Below are 19,178 nucleotides of genomic sequence, written 5' to 3'. Positions count from 1 at the left end.
CTGAACACTCAGACTGACCAATCAATGCTTTTGATATGTCCATAGGACATGTCAAAGATTTTTGCTTTTTTATTTACTTATTTATATATCAAAAAAATATATTCACATTTAACATTTCTTTATTTTTGCACTACAGAAAGCAACAGTGCAGGCACATGGACTTTGAATGTTTTATGGAAGATGTGTGGCATTGATGTGCACATGGACCCCATTATTGGTAAAAGGCTTAATGCTCTCGGCAATACACTAACCACACTGACTGGAGAAGAGGACATAGATGACATTGCGGACTTGAACTCTGTGAATATAGCTGACCTGTCAGATGAAGATGAAGTTGACAGTATGTCTCCCACAGTACATGCAGTAAGTTACAGCTACATTCATTATTGTGCACAATGTCCTGTATAATGTTTATTGTGTACCTGACTAGAGATGAGCGAACTTCCAGTAATTCGATTCGTCACAAACTTCTCGGCTCGGCAGTTGCTGACTTTAGCCTGCATAAATGAGTTCAGCTTTCAGGTGCTCTGGTGGGCTGGAAAAGGTGGATACAGTCCTAGGAGAGAGTCTCCAGCCCACCGGAGCACCTGAAAACTGAACTCATTTATGCAGGCTAAAGTCAGCAACTGCCGAGCCGAGAAGTTTGTGACGAATCGAATTACTGGAAGTTCGCTCATCTCTATACCTGAACATATTGTTATATTTCTAGTGTAAAAACAAGACAAACCTTTCTGTTTTTCAAATTTCTTTGCCAGTTTTATTAAAACTATATGCTCATTGTAACTATGACTGTGTTAATAGAAGAAAAAACTTGTAGCAGCCTCCATTGCCTGATGAATATTGTTTTCTGTTAGACTAACACTCTATTCACACCTGCACTAGTTCCTTCCCGTCAGGTAGCATGCTTCAGTTTCCAATGCACTGGCTTAGTTGTCTTCTAGACAAATCTGTATTTAATTTGGCATAGTCCTTATTTTATAGAACTACAGTTGGCACTTCTCCAGCTACACACTCAGATAAGGGAATAACAATACTTCTGAGCACTCAGTGGCAAGTGCGTTTCACAACATATATGATACAAGAGATGAGCGCTGTTGGCACTTACCCATTTATATGTGTACTTTGTTAGAATGCTTCACATTTTCACCAGTTAGTGACCATTTATTGATTTGCTTATCAGTGGTTGTGCACCATAGATTTCTCATCTCCTAGATCAGTAATGTGGCATAGAGCTGTGTCATTTCTAGAGCATGCTGCAGTTCCAAGTGCAACCGAAATACTCACCAGGTATTAGTAAGAACTGCACAAACTGCTGAAAACATTTGGAAGACTTGGCTGTGTTGTCACACACTTTCTGCCATTGTGTTTATAAAGCAGAAATAAACATTTCCATTATATTATCTCCAACATGGAGCCATGGCATCTTATCCACTCTTTAATAATCAGTGACTGTATTTTGACAGCAGGATACCTACATTTTCAGATACAATTAGCTGAATTTCTTCTGATTGGGAAGGTAATAATCAAGGTAATAGTCACATATTAGAGAACTTTTGGTAAAGCCATCAGTTTAACATGGACATTTTTTTTTCCCATAACCCTGTTTAGATAGATTTGAGAAGAATTTGAATGTAACATCTGCAGCAACATAGCTTTGTTATTCTGTTGGAACCAGGTTCCCAAATAGAACTAACCGAATTGTTTACTGTTTAGAACCCAGAAGCAGTTTTTGTAAATGGAGAAAGCCTCAAACTTACCTTTGGTCAGCGACTTGTAAATCACCTACTTGGCCTGAAACCTAAACGTCAACGTTACTCAGTCCCTGCAGATTATCTCTCTAGTTCAGAAATATCTGACTCCAGTTCTGTCCGGTCACATATGAACGCAAGCAGGTCTCACTCATGGGCAAATGTATGTAACAATGATCCAACCTTAATCAAATCAACCAAACTCGGATCACTGGTGAATGTCACAAGGAATTAAATTGACTCTTAATCCGTGATTTCTGCATGCCTAATTTACAGGGTTATTGGTTCTAATAAAGTAAATGCTACTGCATGGCTAAATGTAAATGTAATAAGATCTATTATTGTAGGAGACAGCTGACCACAGACGACAGGGGCAGCCTGGATGTCAAACCATAGATCCACGAGGACGGAAATTTGTGAAGCGTCTAGTTGATATTCGAGAGCTGAATGAACAAGCCAAAGTTATTGATGATCTCAAGTATGTGAGGAATGGAGAGCACTGTATAAATCCAACTGCAGATAAAACCATTTGTTATTCTATGTTGTATTTTTTAGTGTCTTCACTCTCGATGAAAATGTCGATTGCTGACAATGCATGCAAATAGAATATTTTATTATTTTAGTGAGAGTTATGTTTTTAAACAGATTATATAATCAGAAAAACACCTAATAGTTAAATTTTTAACAATTTTTTTATTTTCTATTTTTAAGAAGTTTTGGGGTTTTATTTATTTATTTTTTTATTTTCCAGCTTGCTATCTATATATACATTTTATAGCAGTTTTTATTCAGTCCACTAAGCCTTAAAGGGTACCTGTCATCAAATAAACTTTTGATATATTTTAGTTTAATGAATGTTGAATAACTTTCCAATAGCATGTCAATGAAAAATATGCTTCTTTCTATTGTATTTTTTCCGATCAGTCCTGTCAGCAAGCATTTCTGACTCATGCTGGAGTCCTAAACACTCAGAGCTGCCAGCCTGCTTTGTTCACAGCCAAACAGGCTGTAAACAAAGCAGGCTGGCAGCTCTGAGTGTTCTCCTTTGTGAACAAAGCAGACTGGCAGCTCATAGTGTTTAGGACTCCAGCATGAGTCTGAAATGCTTGCTGCCAGGACTGGTAGGGAGACCCCTAGTGGTCATTTATTTAAAGTGGAAAATTAAATAGAAAGAAGCATATTTTTTAATAACATGCAATTGTAAAGTTATTCTGCATACATTAATCTATAATATATCAAAAGTTTTTTTGATGAGAGGTACCCTTTAAACTAAGCTGACACTTGTTCTGTACAAATGTTCCTTTAGTCTGCTCCACATCATAACAGACAGAAGTACAGTGAAAGTTTGACACCAGTATAGAGATAAGGCAACAAAGTTATGTTTATAGTTTGGCCTCCTCCCTCCTTATGGAATGAACTTTGCAAAGGTCACAGAGCGTGACCAGAAACCTTTCCTATTCATATCAATGGGTCAGCTCCTATCTATTGTTGCCTATGTCTATGGGGCTTGCTGTAAATTAGATCACTTAAATGTTGTTAAAACAGCACAGGCAAAATGTCTGCCCCAATAATAAAAAAAAATTACATTTAGAAAATAGAAACTAAGAAGAAAAAAAGAGCACATTTTTACATCTAGTGCCGATCATTAAAAAACATACCTAGGTGGCACAATTACTTTAAAGGGGTATTCCAGGAAAAACTTTATTTATATATATATATATATATATATATATATATATATATATATATATCAACTGGCTCAAGACAGTTTAACAGATTTGTAAATTACTTCTATTAAAAGAATCTTAATCCTTCCAATAATTATCAGCTGCTGAAGTTGAGTTGTTCTTTTTTGTCTGGCAACAGTGCTCTCTGCTGACACCTCTGCTTGTCTCGGGAACTGCACAGAGTAGAAGAGGTTTGCTATGGGGATTTGCTTCTAAACTGGGCGGTGACAGGTGTCATCAGAGAGCACTTAGACAGAAAAGAACAACTCAACTTCAACAGCTCATAAGTACTGAAAGGATTAAGATTTTTTTAATAGAAGTAATTTACAAATCTGTTTAACTTTCTGGAGCCAGTTGATATATATATTTTTTTATTTTTATTTTTTTTTAAAAAGCTTTTTCCTGGATAACCCCTTTAACTTGTTTAGTATGCGTTTCTGTTTTGAAACCAATACTGCCAGCAAATATTTTGCTATATATCTTTTTGCTAATCTGATCAAAAAAGTGTTTGTTAAAAATAGCTATAATTCTTTCTAAGGAAACTTGGAGCAAGCGAAGGAACCATAAACCAGGAAATTCAGCGTTATCAGCACCTTGAGTCTGTGGCAGTAAATGATATCCGTAGAGATGTCCGGAAGAAGCTACGCAGATCCAGTATGAGGGTAAGTTGGTCATGATCATATAAAGATGAAGCCAGTATTGGCATGAAAGCGGGATATTCAGCAACCAAAAACAGCACTACATCTGTCCTTAGGTTGTGTGTCGTATTAAAATTTGTCTCCTTTCACTTCAATGGAACTGAGCTGCAAAATCACACACAACCAGAAAACAGGTGTTGTGCTGTTTTTGGAAGACGCCAACTCTGTAACTATTAACTAGCTGAGTACCTGGCGTTGCCCGGTTTTTCCTTCCTAATCCTTGTTGTGGAGGAAAATAAACAGAGGAAGCTTTTGAATTAATATCCCGTCCTCATATATTGTTGTCATATCCCAACCCCATACCCCGACCTCATATCCCGACCTCCTATCCCGACCTCCTATCCCGACCTCCTATCCCGACCTCCTATCCCGACCTCCTATCCCGACCTCCTATCTCGACCTCCTATCTCGACTTCCTATCGCGACCTCCTGTCCCGATATCTTTTCCCGACCTCCTATCCCGACCATCTCGACCTCCTATCTCAACCTCCTATCTTGACCTCCTTTTTCGACCTCCTATCCCGTCCTCCTATCCCGTCCTCCTATCCCGTCCTCCTATTCCGACCTCCTATCTCGACCTCCTATCCTGTCCTCCTATCTCGACTTCCTATCTCGACCTCACATCCTGACCTCCCATCCCATCCTCATATCCTGACCTGTAATATGTGTACCAGGTATTGAAATATCTCCAGCCGTAAGGAAGTTATGTGAGAACATACATTTCCCATTGATTTGCATGGGACTTTAAACAAAAACCCCGACACTCACAAATGGGTGTAGTTAAGGGTTAAATTAACTATCCAATATTTTAAGTGGACATATAAATAACATGTGACCAAGTATTATCGAAATATCTCCAGCCGTTTGGAAGTTATGCAGTAACATATATTTCCCATAGACTTGTATGGAACTTTAACCAAAAACCCCACCCCTGGCAAATGGGGGTGAGTAAGGGTTAAATTACCTGTCCTATGTTTGTTGTTGTCATATAAGTAACATGTGTGCCAAGTTTCATGTTAATATCTTTAGCCGTTTGGACGTGATGCTGGAACGTACACAGATACACACACACACATTGAGTTTCATATATATAGATTGAGGAGTGATGTTATAATTATGTTTGTGTAATGGGGGAGGATAACTTCTCAACTTCAGGAGTGCAGTACAATATCTTAAGGAACCAGGGATCAAGATGACACTAACTAAATCTGCATGTATAACACATTTGGTAACTTTTGTCTATTTATCACTGAAAGGCTGCTTCACTGAAAGACAAATGGGGTCTTGGATATAAGCCTAGCTATAATCGTTCCAAGAGCATCACTGCATCTGGAAGACCACCGCTAAAACGAACAGACAGAGCAAGGTAACTTGTGTACTATTGCAGCCTGGTATTTCTACTAAGATTTATAGAAACATAAAATATTGCACTTACACCTATAGAACTGAGAAAAGTACACAACTGACAACTAAGCAGGATTTCTTTACACTGGGCTTTTCTACTTCTACTGTCCCTTGACAGTGAGATGTTCACAAAGGGTTTCCTTTGCAGGCGTCCTTTGTTAGAGGATTGCAAAGAGAAAAAAGGCTCACAATCCACCAGCAATTAATAAACCACTGGTATTAACCCTTTCTTACATAATCAGATACATGTATGCAGGGGAAAGAGCCCTTTTCCAACACCTTGTCCTTTATGAACTTATCCACCCTTGAGCACTAACAGACAGGGTTGGGTAAAACTCTTATTCCAGCTGCTTAACCTCTTATGCACCACGACCAGTGCTGTTATTCACAGTTAGGCTACCATTGCATTGGAGGAGTATATACAGGGAGACCACACCTATGTTTGTCATTTCTAATGGCATTTAGTTTTTCACAGATCATATTATTATTAATCCAAGAAATTAAAGTAGGTCTGGTAGCGAGTTAGATTTTCAGTTAAAAGCTATGTGATTGTTAGCGGCTAATAAAATATATTGAATTTGACTAAACATATGGTTGGGCATAATATTAGACTTAATCTTCCTGAGACAAGAAGGACGTATCGGAGCACTCACCTCGGACACCAATTATCGTGCGGAATATTCTTTATTCATGGTACAGATGCAAGTGCATAGCAGGGAGGAGGTAAGATGGAACAGGTACGGGTGGGATCGGCCAGTGGGCGACAGTCCGTTATCGCGCTCTTGCGCTTCGTCAGGCGATAACGGACCGTCGCCCACAAAGCCAATCCCACCCGTACCTGTTCCATCTTACCTCTTCCCTGCTATGCACTTGCATCTGTACCATGAATAAAGAATATTCCGCACGATAATTGGTGTCCGAGGTGAGTGCTCCGATACGTACTTCTTGTCTCATGAAGATATTGTTTGCATGCCTAACAATCGAGTAGCACCACACTGAGACACAAACAGACATGAAGCTGCTAGCTCCCTGTTTGCCAACAGAGAGCACTCCAAAGTCTAATAGAACTCTGATAAGTGCTAGGTCCATAGTCTCCATTGTCAGTATAATATTAGACTTGCTTTCAAGTAGGCATATGGATCGACACGGCCTGTAACTTCCCATATCAGACTATCATAACTATTTACAGGACCACCATATATGATAGTAAGTCTTTTTCCAATTATAAGTAATGAAAGGAAATCTGAATTATTAACCTGTTAAGGACGCATGGCGTACCTGTATGCCCTGGTCCTGTTACCAGGGTTCCCAGTGGGTCCCAACTGCTATCAGCAGCCAGGACCCAGGGTTAATGCCGTTCACCGCCGATGTCCGGCATTAACCCTTTAGACACCGCAATCAAAGTTGATCACAGCGTCTAAACCAAAAGTAAAAGTATCCCAGCAGCTTAGTGGACCTGATCGGTACCATCGCAGTGAAACTGCCATGTCCCGATCGGCTGAGAGAACAGCGGGAGGACATGCTCCCTGCCATCTATTCAGGCTGGAGCAGCAAAGCACTGATAACACTGATCAATGCTGTGCTATGGCATAGCATTGAACGGTATATGCAATCAAAAGATTGCATCATATAAGCCCCCTATCGGGACTAAAAAAAGAAAAAAATAAAGTGTTAAAAAAAGTTTATAAAAGGGAATTAACCCCTTCCTTAAATAAAATAATGTAATTAAAAATAATCATATATGGTACACATAACGCGTGCACAAATGTCCGAACTATTAATATATAAGGTTAGTTTAAGTCGCACAGTCGATGGCGTACAAGTAAATGAAATACCAAATTCCAAAAATTTAACATTTTGGTCACTTCATATACCATAAAAAATTTAACAAACAGCGATCAAAAAGTCCCATCAAAACAAAAATAGAACCGATAAAAACCAAGGCGCAAAAAATTAGCACTCATATAGCCCCGTATGCGGAAAAATAAAAAAGTTATAGGGGTAAGAAGATGACAGTTTTAAGCATACTAATTTTGGTGCATGTATTTATTATTTTTTCAAGTAGTAAAATAAAACCTACATACATTGGGTATCCTTGTACCCATATGGACCTACAGAATAAAGATAAGGTGTCATTTTTACCAAAAAGTGCATAGAAACTGAAGCCCCCAAAAGTTACAAAATGGCATTTTTTTTAATTTCACCCCACAAATACGTTTTTCTTAATTTCGCTGCAGATTGTTATAAAATAAGTTATATCATTACAAGGGACAATTGGTGACCCAAAATGGGCCTGTAGCTGCAAAATTGAAAGTGTTATGATTTTTAGAAGGGGAGGAGGAAAAAACTAAAGTAAAAAAATGAAAATTGGCCTGGTCATTAAGGCTAAAATGGGCTGAGTCCTTAAGGGGTTAAAGAGGTTTTCCAGGAAAACCCTATACTTGGCCCTATGCCTCCCTGAGGAATAAAACAACAAGAGCCCACACACTTACCTCTCCTGCTCCCCCAGTGCTGCAGTTGTCATATCTTTTGGTCTTAGCTCTTGTGCTGTTTTTTCTTCTTCCAGTGATGTCCTGCTCCCCTTCCCTGCTCTGTGATTGGCTGAGCAGATAGTGGGATGTCACTGGAAGAAGGAAGAACAACACAGGGGAAGCTGGAAGAAATAACAGCTGCAGCGTTATGGGAGCGGGTGAGATAAGTATGTGGGCGTTTGGTGTCTTATTCCATGGGGAGGCAAAGGGCTAAGTATAGGGTGTCCTAAGTACAGTTACTCTTAGCCCTCATGCTTGGCTCTTGGAAGCTGAGGTGGAAAAAAATAAAAATATAAAAATGATAATTGGTTACGTCCTTAAAGCGTACCTGCCATTTAAGGTGACATTTTCGGGATAAGCTATTGCCTCCTGCAATTTGATAGCAAAGTGAGCTTACAGGACCAGATGTTGGTTTACCTGATTTTTATCGTGGAACCTTTCGATAGGAGAGAGGGAAGAAACCTGATAACAGAAGAAATAAGCATTTTTGCATTATAAAATATAGTACACTATTGATCTATGCAAAGTTTTTGTAGAAACGACATGTACACTTGTACAGAGTTAAAAAGATATGCTCCTTCCCAGTCTGGACTTCACCTTGACCAGTGTTTACTGACACTCACTGTACCGTGATCACCCTATTTTTTCTTCTCTTATGTAGTTCAAGATTAGATGGTGAAGAACTTCCTGAAATACGTATTGAAGCCGCTTCCCCTGCTGGGCCTAGAGTCACCTTCAACATTCAAGACAGCGTAAGTACAACACTTGACGAATAACACCAGTCCAGTGTGAGTTATGTTTTGTTGAAATGTCCCTGTCATTTAAAAAATAAACAATAATGATAATTTATTTCACAGAGTCATGTCAAAAGTTTTGATTGGTCCTGCAGTCCTATAGACTTATAACCGAGCCGCACAGAGATTGCTAGGTGGCGGGGAGTTAAGCTCACTACCGTGCATCTCTCCCTAATTGTTCTCCTGATCAGTGGGGGTCTCAGAACTAGGACCCCGACCGATCAAATCATGCTAAAAGTTTTTTTTTTTTTCCAAAGTCAGTTTTTATTGATTTTTTGTCATGAAAAAGCAATAATAACAATAATAACAGAGGCCGTCAGGCGGTGACAATCAATGAGTCAAATATAACAGTGTCAATATCAAAAGGCAGTGATAACGTGGGTTGTGTCCCCATGGTCACGTTGTTCCTCAGGGAAGTCACTACTATTCATAGGGGCTCTATGTCGTCCTAACTAGTGGGCCCCAGGAACCACACTAAGTCCACCCGGCTGGAGGAAAATCAGATGTATGTGAACAACCTAGTCTATTGCATAGGTCTGTATGGACAGGGTAAGGTCCAGCGGGAGACCGTTCAGGTCCACGAGTGATCTACGCACCCTAGGGAGCATACACGGGTAGGCGATGGGAGATCGTGACTAAGAAAATATTTTCCTTGGGCCTCAGTAGGGGGAACACCTAACCACAATAGGGCGATGTTAAAGACATGTGAGAAGGGTTAAGGCAGGAAAAGAAAAGAACAAACCAGAGGAGGAGGAGGAGAAAAACAGCAAGATAGAGGGAGAGAAGGGACGAAAAAGGTGGGAGGGAAAGAGAGAGGGCAGGATAGAGCAACATATACGTTCAACGCTAAAAGTTTTTTATTTTAAATGACAGGCACTTTAAATCCTTTGTGTTGGTAAGGGTGCATTCACATCATTGCGTATTGATCCCCGCCGGATCCAGCAGCCATATCACACAATCTTTATGTGACTGTAGCCTAATTGTGATTTTTGAAGTATTCACACAATATTATAATGGGATACTGAATTTATTTTTCCCCTTTAGATTATTTATAGTTTAGGTTATTAACTCTTTTAATAAAAATACAGGATATTGTCATAGCTAGCATATATGCTGAATATTTTATGCTGTGTTTAACTATATATTGACTTACACAACATAAAATCTGCAGCATATATGCCTCGATTTGTGCTTCATAGGCACAGATACATCAGGAAACTGTCAAAATGACATGCCAACATATCCATGCTAGGACAGGCACAGGTCCCATTTATTTTGATTGCCAAGCATAGCCAGCTAGTGATTATGTTCTAGTCCTTTCCTGAGCGTATACAAGTTTTGACTTAGTCTGAGAAACATTACTTGCAGCAGCATTTTTCAGTACGAGACAAAACTCTGATATGTTGGGAAAAAGGCCCAAATATATCCGTGCCTTGGAGGAACAAATCTTGGTGTGAACCTAGCCTAGTATATATTCTGAAAGTTATTGTTGTCACCTATTGTGGTGCAGCACTACAGCAAGCCATCAAGTTGTTCTAGTTTTGTCCCTGTGAGCTTTGTGAATGTCAGTACAGTAGTTATTTGGATAATCTAGGTTCATAATTATCTGATCATAATGTAGTCCTAAGGGAAACCAGAGAAAACATCTGCACGCTGTGCTGTCAGTTTGACTATAAATGACTTTTGGGAAATGTCATCCATTATTTTCAATGCAGGAAATGTCATCCATTATCTTCAGTGGTGACTTTAGTCTGAACTAATTCATATACAGATGTGTCTCTTAACTTCTCTCTAAACTCAATGTAAGATTACCAGTATTTATGATGTGATCTCCAGACACTCTACTTCCAAGGGCATGTTTCCATGTGAAAAACCATGAGGTTATAAGCCGTGTCAACTGGGCCAAAAAGCATGCAGTATCACTCCCAATTACTGAGATGAGAAACCATACATAAAATAAGTGACAATTCATGTGCATAGACTCCAAAGCTCCTACCTCTTGTTTAATATGGCCCATTGCACAGTGTGGGATTTACCCATGTGCATATGCTCTAAGTGTAAATACTATTTAAGTCTATCTATTATACAGCCTTCTAAATGTTTTGATATTGTGTTGAATTTGTTTCATGAGAGAAAGAGAAGGTAATGGCGAACATATCTGTATGTGTAATCTGCCCCTCAACATGAGTGCTGTGATTGGTTTTTGTTGGCTAATTATCACTATCTAAAATCCATTATTTTATTTCTTTTTTTTTTGTTTGTTTCAAATGAAGTTGAATAATACAGTTTTAGGAATAAATCATCAATATCGATATTCTTGGGAGGAAGGGTATTTCAAGGTATTTGGAAACGAGAAACTGTCTTGTTCAGTCTATTCCAGCTTCATCCAAATGTTACTCTTTCTCTCTGTTACTTAAAACAAAAGCAGAATTGCATCAACTATTCTCATTTACTGCCGGTTCAAATTGTACATTGGAAACAAACTCGCTTTAGAAACAAATGTAAACTCATGTCATTTTACTGCAAATTCAAAGGAATTTTCTGTGATTTAAAAAACATTCTTTAAACTTTAAAGGAGACTTGTGGCCACACCTGACTTGCCTGTTTTAGTAAGTACTTGTGTTTCCCATGAAGTAACAGTTCTTGAGTACCTTTTCTGATAGACTTCTACTGTGCCCTTCCTCTGTACTTCTTAAAAGAAATGTCTTAATAGCCAACTGGGTGACACCTTCTGAAAATGTCCAGTAAATAAAAGTGTTGTAACAATAGGTGCTTCAGCATAGTTATTTTATGGGGTATACAAGTGTCTACTAAAACAGGAAAGAAAATTTAAATGTTTTCTATAATCTATTAAGGACATAGGGCATACAGGTACACCCTTATGTCCTGATACTTAAGGACCAAGGGCATACCTGTATGCCCTGATCCCATAAGCGTCTTTGAAGCGAGCGCAGGAACAGCTCTTGCTTCAGAGCAGTGAGTGTCGGCTATGATCCCCCCCGCTGACCATCATTTAACCCTTTAGACGCCGTGATCAATGCCGATTACGGCATCTGAGATAAATGAAGTGAAGCTTGCCGGTAGCTCAGTTGAGTTCATGGAACCCCTGCCAGGATTCGGTGAGCTAAAATGGCGGAAGAGGGTTCCCTTACCAGCCTCTTAATGCCGATCCAATGATGCCAGGCTATATTAGTGGATTGTCGATTTTACTGTGTAATGCTATGCATAGTGTCAAACAGTGAATGCAATCTAATGTTTATGTATAAAAGTCCTTAAACTTAAAAAGTGTGAAATAAAAAATTAGAAAATGTTTGTAAAATTATATAAAAACCCCTCCCCTAATAAAAAAAATTCAGTCACCCTTATGTTCTTATTTTACAAAAAAAAAAAAAAAATAATAATAATTTACATACAGTCATAGCCGTAAATGTTGGCACCCCTGAAATTTTTCAAGAAAATGAAGTATTTCTCACAGAAAAGGATTGCAGTAACACATGTTTTTCTATATACATGTTTATTCTCTCTGTGTGTGTATTGGAACTAAACCAAAAATGGGAGGAAAAAAGCAAATTGGACATAATGTCACACCAAACTCTAAATTATTGGCACCCTTAACTTAATATTTGGTTGCACACCCTTTGGGAAAAATAACTCAAATCAGTTGCTTCCTATAACCAAAACATAATTGAACCTCCACAATATTTTTCTGTAGGTACTGTGTTATTTTCTTTGTGGGCCTCATTCTGTTTTTGGTAAACAGTAGAATGATGTGCTTTACCAAAAATCTCTATCTTGGTCTCATCTGTCCACAAGATGTTTTCCCAGAAGGATTTTGGCTTACTCAAGTAAATTTTGGCAAAATGTAGTATTGCTTTTTTATGTCTCTGTGTAAGCAGTGGGGTTCCTCCTGGGTCTCCTGCCATAGCGTTTCATTTCATTTAAATGTCGACGGATAGTTCATGCTGACACTGATGCTCCCTGAGCTTCCAGAACTGCTTGAATATCTTTGGAACTTGTTTGGGGTTGCTTATCCTTTCATCAAGTTTTCTCTTCCGTCCACTCCCAGGGAGATTAGCTAGAGTGCCATGGGTTGCAAACTTCTTGATAATGTTGGGCACTGTGGACAAAGGCAAATCTAGATCTTTGGAGATGGACTTGTAATCTTGAGATTGTTGATTTTTTTTTTCCACAATTTTGGTCCTCAAGTCCTCAGATAGTTCTCTGTTGTTTAAGCTTAGTGTGGCACACACAGACACACAATGCAAAGACTAAGTGAACTTATCTCCTTATTATCTACTTTCAGGTGTGATTTTTATATTGCCAAAAACTTTAGTGCCCAGGGGGGAACGGGGTTAAATAACCAAAAAGAACCTCCAAACCCCAGTCACCGGAGTGACGGGGTGAAAAACCCCTATTGAAAATTCCCTCCCTAACTATAATATATAAAACTTCACTTTTATTTCACTATTATTATTAAAAAGTCCCCTGTAGTGAATAAAATTAGCAGGCTATTCCCTCAACTAGTGTAGCTTCTCCTATCTGGAGTTCACAGTAATATGTACTTGACAGTGGCTGCAGACCACTGTCGATTGGGGAAGGTGCTGCAAATAAAATGTAATCAATCTGTCTCCCCTACATGTTTCGTGGTATGACCCACGTCCTCAGGGGTTAAGAGACAAATGGCCACGTGTATATGCAAGTGCTTCCTTTTATAATGTCCTCTGGACACTCCCCATACCTTAGAACCAATCATAATCACGCATAGACTTACCTGTTCCCATGCCACCTATCACTTCACCGTTTATTGCAGGTACCTGGGGTTAGGGGATAACTTCCGGCGCTTGTTAATGACATATATCAGTCGCCGCACTTACCCGTGTTTTCCTTTTGTTTACATATTCCGTTACGTAGATCGCGCATGCGCCCTATCTCCGGGCTCGCCGTTCAATGCGCGATCAGCGCTATGAGGACTCGCGCATGCGCGCGGACTTAGACCCAGGTCCGTAACTCAGAATGTCAATGCGCATCTGCACGGACTTAGAATCTGGCTGATAGAACGTTATCTGCCCAGTAAAGGTGACATATATAGATCACTAGGATCTCTTACTCTATATGTTAGGGTTAAGGTATCAGATAGAGTAGACTTATAGGGATCTATAATAGACACCCCATATAATCATTAGCTGTACACTCTAATCTCTATTATTGTATATCTAACAAGTGTATTCCACTATTGATAAAGCGGTGGTATAGTTTAATCCTAGCTGCCTTGTAATTAATTATTTATTTATTTATTAATCTGTACACTTGCACTAAAAACAATTTATTTAGTTGTCTTCTATCTTTTTAGGGGTAAGTTCTATGTCTGTCCATATATACACGTTTTATGCCAAAACCAATGAAAAAATGGGGGAACACATTAGTTGTATATCGATCAGGAAAAATATCAAATATGATAGTTAAATTTGCCCAGAATAATACCATTGCCAACTATAAATGAAAGAGATTTTTTATTAGAATTGTACCCTTTCTACTCATAAAAAAGCCGCGAAGGAGAAGCCTTCATTAAGGCCATAGGGACTACGTGTTCCCAGTCTATAGATCCATCTGGATTCTTCTTGTAGCAATATTTTATCTATATTGCCTCTACGTGGGCCCAGTTGTTTCTGACAAATACCCCAAAATTCGATCTCAAATACATTCTGACCATGAACTGCCCTCATGTGTCTAGCAAGTGGCGTATCACTGTTTGTACGTATAGTGCTCAGGTGTTTGGAGATTCTCCTCCTAAATTCTTGTGTTGTCTTACCGACATAGAGTTTGTGACAATTACATCGAGCTGCATAGATTATGTTTTTACTTGAGCAATTAATGAATTGTCTAATCTGATATTGACGTCCATCAAGTGGATTAGAGAACTCTTGAGTCTTGGGTAAGTATTTGCAGAAACTACAATGGCCACATGGAAATTTCTTTTCCATGTGGCCATTGTAGTTTCTGCAAATACTTACCCAAGACTCAAGAGTTCTCTAATCCACTTGATGGACGTCAATATCAGATTAGACAATTCATTAATTGCTCAAGTAAAAACATAATCTATGCAGCTCGATGTAATTGTCACAAACTCTATGTCGGTAAGACAACACAAGAATTTAGGAGGAGAATCTCCAAACACCAGAGCACTATACGTACAAACAGTGATACGCCACTTGCTAGACACATGAGGGCAGTTCATGGTCAGAATGTATTTGAGATCGAATTTTGGGGTATTTGTCAGAAACAACTGGGCCCACGTAGAGGCAATATAGATAAAATATTGCTACAAGAAGAATCCAGATGGATCTATAGACTGGGAACACGTAGTCCCTATGGCCTTAATGAAGGCTTCTCCTTCGCGGCTTTTTTATGAGTAGAAAGGGTACAATTCTAATAAAAAATCTCTTTCATTTATAGTTGGCAATGGTATTATTCTGGGCAAATTTAACTATCATATTTGATATTTTTCCTGATCGATATACAACTAATGTGTTCCCCCATTTTTTCATTGGTTTTGGCATAAAACGTGTATATATGGACAGACATAGAACTTACCCCTAAAAAGATAGAAGACAACTAAATAAATTGTTTTTAGTGCAAGTGTACAGATTAATAAATAAATAATTAATTACAAGGCAGCTAGGATTAAACTATACCACCGCTTTATCAATAGTGGAATACACTTGTTAGATATACAATAATAGAGATTAGAGTGTACAGCTAATGATTATATGGGGTGTCTATTATAGATCCCTATAAGTCTACTCTATCTGATACCTTAACCCTAACATATAGAGTAAGAGATCCTAGTGATCTATATAGGTCACCTTTACTGGGCAGATAACGTTCTATCAGCCAGATTCTAAGTCCGTGCAGATGCGCATTGACATTCTGAGTTACGGACCTGGGTCTAAGTCCGCGCGCATGCGCGAGTCCTCATAGCGCTGATCGCGCATTGAACGGCGAGCCCGGAGATAGGGCGCATGCGCGATCTACGTAACGGAATATGTAAACAAAAGGAAAACACGGGTAAGTGCGGCGACTGATATATGTCATTAACAAGCGCCGGAAGTTATCCCCTAACCCCAGGTACCTGCAATAAACGGTGAAGTGATAGGTGGCATAGGAACAGGTAAGTCTATGCGTGATTATGATTGGTTCTAAGGTATGGGGAGTGTCCAGAGGACATTATAAAAGGAAGCACTTGCATATACACGTGGCCATTTGTCTCTTAACCCCTGAGGACGTGGGTCATACCACGAAACATGTAGGGGAGACAGATTGATTACATTTTATTTGCAGCACCTTCCCCAATCGACAGTGGTCTGCAGCCACTGTCAAGTACATATTACTGTGAACTCCAGATAGGAGAAGCTACACTAGTTGAGGGAATAGCCTGCTAATTTTATTCACTACAGGGGACTTTTTAATAATAATAGTGAAATAAAAGTGAAGTTTTATATATTATAGTTAGGGAGGGAATTTTCAATAGGGGTTTTTCACCCCGTCACTCCGGTGACTGGGGTTTGGAGGTTATTTTTATATTGCCCACACCTGTTACTTGCCCCAGGTGAGTTTTAAGGAGCATCACATGCTTAAAACAATCTTATTTTTCCACAATTTTGAAAGGGTGCCAAAAATTTTGTCCAGCCCGTTTTTGGAGTTTGGTGTGACATTATGTCCAATTTTCTTTTTTTCCTCCCTTTTTTGGTTTAGTTCCAATACACACAAAGGGAATAAACATGTGTACAGCAAAACATGTCATACTGCAATCTTTTTTTGTTAGAAATACTTCATTTTCTAGAAACATTTCTGAGGTGCCAACATTTACGGCCATGACTGTATTTGGTATCACCGCATGCGTAATTGTCCAAGCTATTAAAATATAATGTTTAGGATCCCCCACGATGAATGTAAAAAAATTGCAAAAAACTAAAATACAAATACCAAAAATCACATATCAGAATTTTTTTTTATCAAAAAGTCTTATCAAAACAAAAATGGTACAAATAACAACGGCAGATCATGCATCCTTGTATAAAGAAAAAGGTAAAAGTTATAGGGGTCAGAAAAGGAAAATTTTATGCATTTCAGTTTTGTTAATAAAAAATTAGCATTTTAACACCTTCCCTCTTTGACGATTTTTCATTTTTGCACTTAAGTTTTTTCCTCCTCACCTTCTAAAAATCATAACACTTTCAATTTTCCACCTACAGACCCATATGAGGGCTTGTTCTTTGCGCCCACAATTTTACTAATTTCACTACAAAATCTATGGCGAAACCAGAAAAAGCGGCTTTTAGTGGCTTCTGTTTCTACGCAGTGCAGTTTTCGGTAAAATTGACACCTTATATTTATTTTGTAGGTCCATATAGTCGCAAGAATACCCAATTTATAAAGGTATGATTTTATTTTACTACAAAAAAAATAACTACATGCGCAAAAATTTATAATATTAAAAATGTCCTCTGATCCCTATAAATTTTTTTTTTTCCACGTACGGGGATGTATGAGGGCTTTTTTTTTTGTGCCGTGATCTGAAGTTTTTATCGGCACCTTTTTCGTTTTGCTCTGACTTTTTGATAATTTTTTATTCATTTTGTAAAAGTATAAAAAGTGACCAAAAATACGCTATTTTGGACTTTGGAATTTGTTTACGTGTATGCCATTGACCGTGCAGTTTAATTAATGATATATTTTCATAGTTCGAACATATGTGGTGATACCACATATGTATATACTTATTTTTATTTTTTTTAAATGGGAAAATTAGTGAAGGGGTTGAATCACATTAACTTTTTTTTACACTTTTTTTTATTTTGCAATGTTTTTTTGCAATACCTTGATTGCAGACACTGATCAATGCTATGCCATAACATAGCATTGATCAGTGTTATCGGCGCTTGACTGCTCCTGCCTGGATCTCAGGCACAGAGCAGTGAATCGGTGATCAGACCGCAGGAAAGAAGGTAAGAGACCTTCCTCCGTCCTCTCAACTGAGCGGGATGCCGCGGTTTCGCCGTGGTTAAATTAACCTCTTCTAGACGCTGCGATCAACTTTGATTGCGGCGTCTAAAGGGTTAATTGCGGACATCAGCTCGATCCGGCATTAGCCATGGGTCCTGGTTGCTTATAGCAACCGTGACCCACCGGGTATGATGCGGGCTCACCTGCTAAGCGTGCGTCATACCTCGGGAGCCTGCAATGGACGTACATTTGTGGCAGGGGGTTAAAAGTAGTACATTAATAAAAAAAAAAACAATATAACTTGGGTATCGTTTTAATCGCATTGACCTACAGAATAAAGATAATGCATAATTTTTTCCATAAAATGCACTGCGTAAAAAACAAACCCCCCAAAATTTGCTAAATTACACTTTTCTTATAAACAACAAATAATATATTTTTTGTTTTGCAGTACATTATTGTAAAATGAAAAGATGTCATTGTAAAGTACAATTGATTGTGCAAAAAAACTGCCCTCATGTGTCTGTAGTTGGAAAAAAAAAAGAGTAATGGATTATAAAAGGAGAGTGTGTTAAGGGGTTAACCCCTTAACGACAAAGGACGTATATTTACCGCCTTGGCCGGCTCCCGCAATATAACGCATGTAACTGAAGCCGGTACCCGGGGCAGCAATCGCGGTGCCGCGCGCTATTAACCCTTTAGACACGGCGTTCAAAGTTGAACGCCACGTCGAAAACGAAAGTAAAAGCTTCCCAGCTGCTCAGTGGGGCTGATCGGAACCACCGCAGTGAAAATGCGGTGTCCCGATCAGCTAGGACGTGAGCGGAGGTCCTCTTACCTTCCTCCGACGCGTCCGTTTGGCGATTGATTGCTCCAAACCTGAGATGCAGGCTTGAGCAATCGACGGCCGATAACACTGATCAATGCAAAGCTATGGCTTTGCAGTCATCAGTGTAAAAGTTCAGTGTGTGCAGTGTTATAGCCCCCTATGGGAGCTATAACACTGCAAAAAAAAAGTGTAAAAAAAAAAAGTTAATAAATGTGATTTAACCCTTTCCCTAATAAAAGTCCAAATTACCCCCCTTTTCCCATAGAAAAAAAAACATGTAAATAAAAATAAGTGAAAACATATGTGGTATAAATGTCCGAACTATAAAAATATATAATTAGTTAAACCGCATGGTCAATGGCGTACGCGCAAAAAAATTCCAAAGTCCAAAATAAATAATTTTTGGTTACTTTTTTATAGCAGGAAAAAATTAATAAAAAGCGA

General features: G+C 38.7%; 1 protein-coding gene across 9 annotated transcripts in view; it reads left to right on the top strand.

Moving 5' to 3' along the window:
- Positions 1-19,178, top strand: part of BLTP1 (bridge-like lipid transfer protein family member 1) — a 302,200-nt gene that overhangs the window by 238,054 nt on the left and 44,968 nt on the right. For 6 of the 9 annotated variants that reach the window (XM_056564084.1, XM_056564123.1, XM_056564091.1 and 3 more), the window contains 6 exons: positions 137-363; positions 2,096-2,226; positions 4,014-4,137; positions 5,430-5,539; positions 8,770-8,860; positions 11,176-11,241. In XM_056564084.1, coding sequence (XP_056420059.1) covers positions 137-363; positions 2,096-2,226; positions 4,014-4,137; positions 5,430-5,539; positions 8,770-8,860; positions 11,176-11,241 — 749 coding nt within the window. Of the gene's footprint in view, positions 1-136; positions 364-1,713; positions 1,912-2,095; positions 2,227-4,013; positions 4,138-5,429; positions 5,540-8,769; positions 8,861-11,175; positions 11,242-19,178 lie in introns of all 9 variants that reach the window. The other 3 variants (XM_056564130.1, XM_056564099.1, XM_056564133.1) reach the window with 2 other exon arrangements.

Source organism: Hyla sarda, chromosome 1, assembly GCF_029499605.1.
Source record: "Hyla sarda isolate aHylSar1 chromosome 1, aHylSar1.hap1, whole genome shotgun sequence".
Classification (NCBI taxonomy): domain Eukaryota; kingdom Metazoa; phylum Chordata; class Amphibia; order Anura; family Hylidae; genus Hyla; species Hyla sarda.
This window is presented reverse-complemented; position numbering and strand designations above follow the sequence as displayed.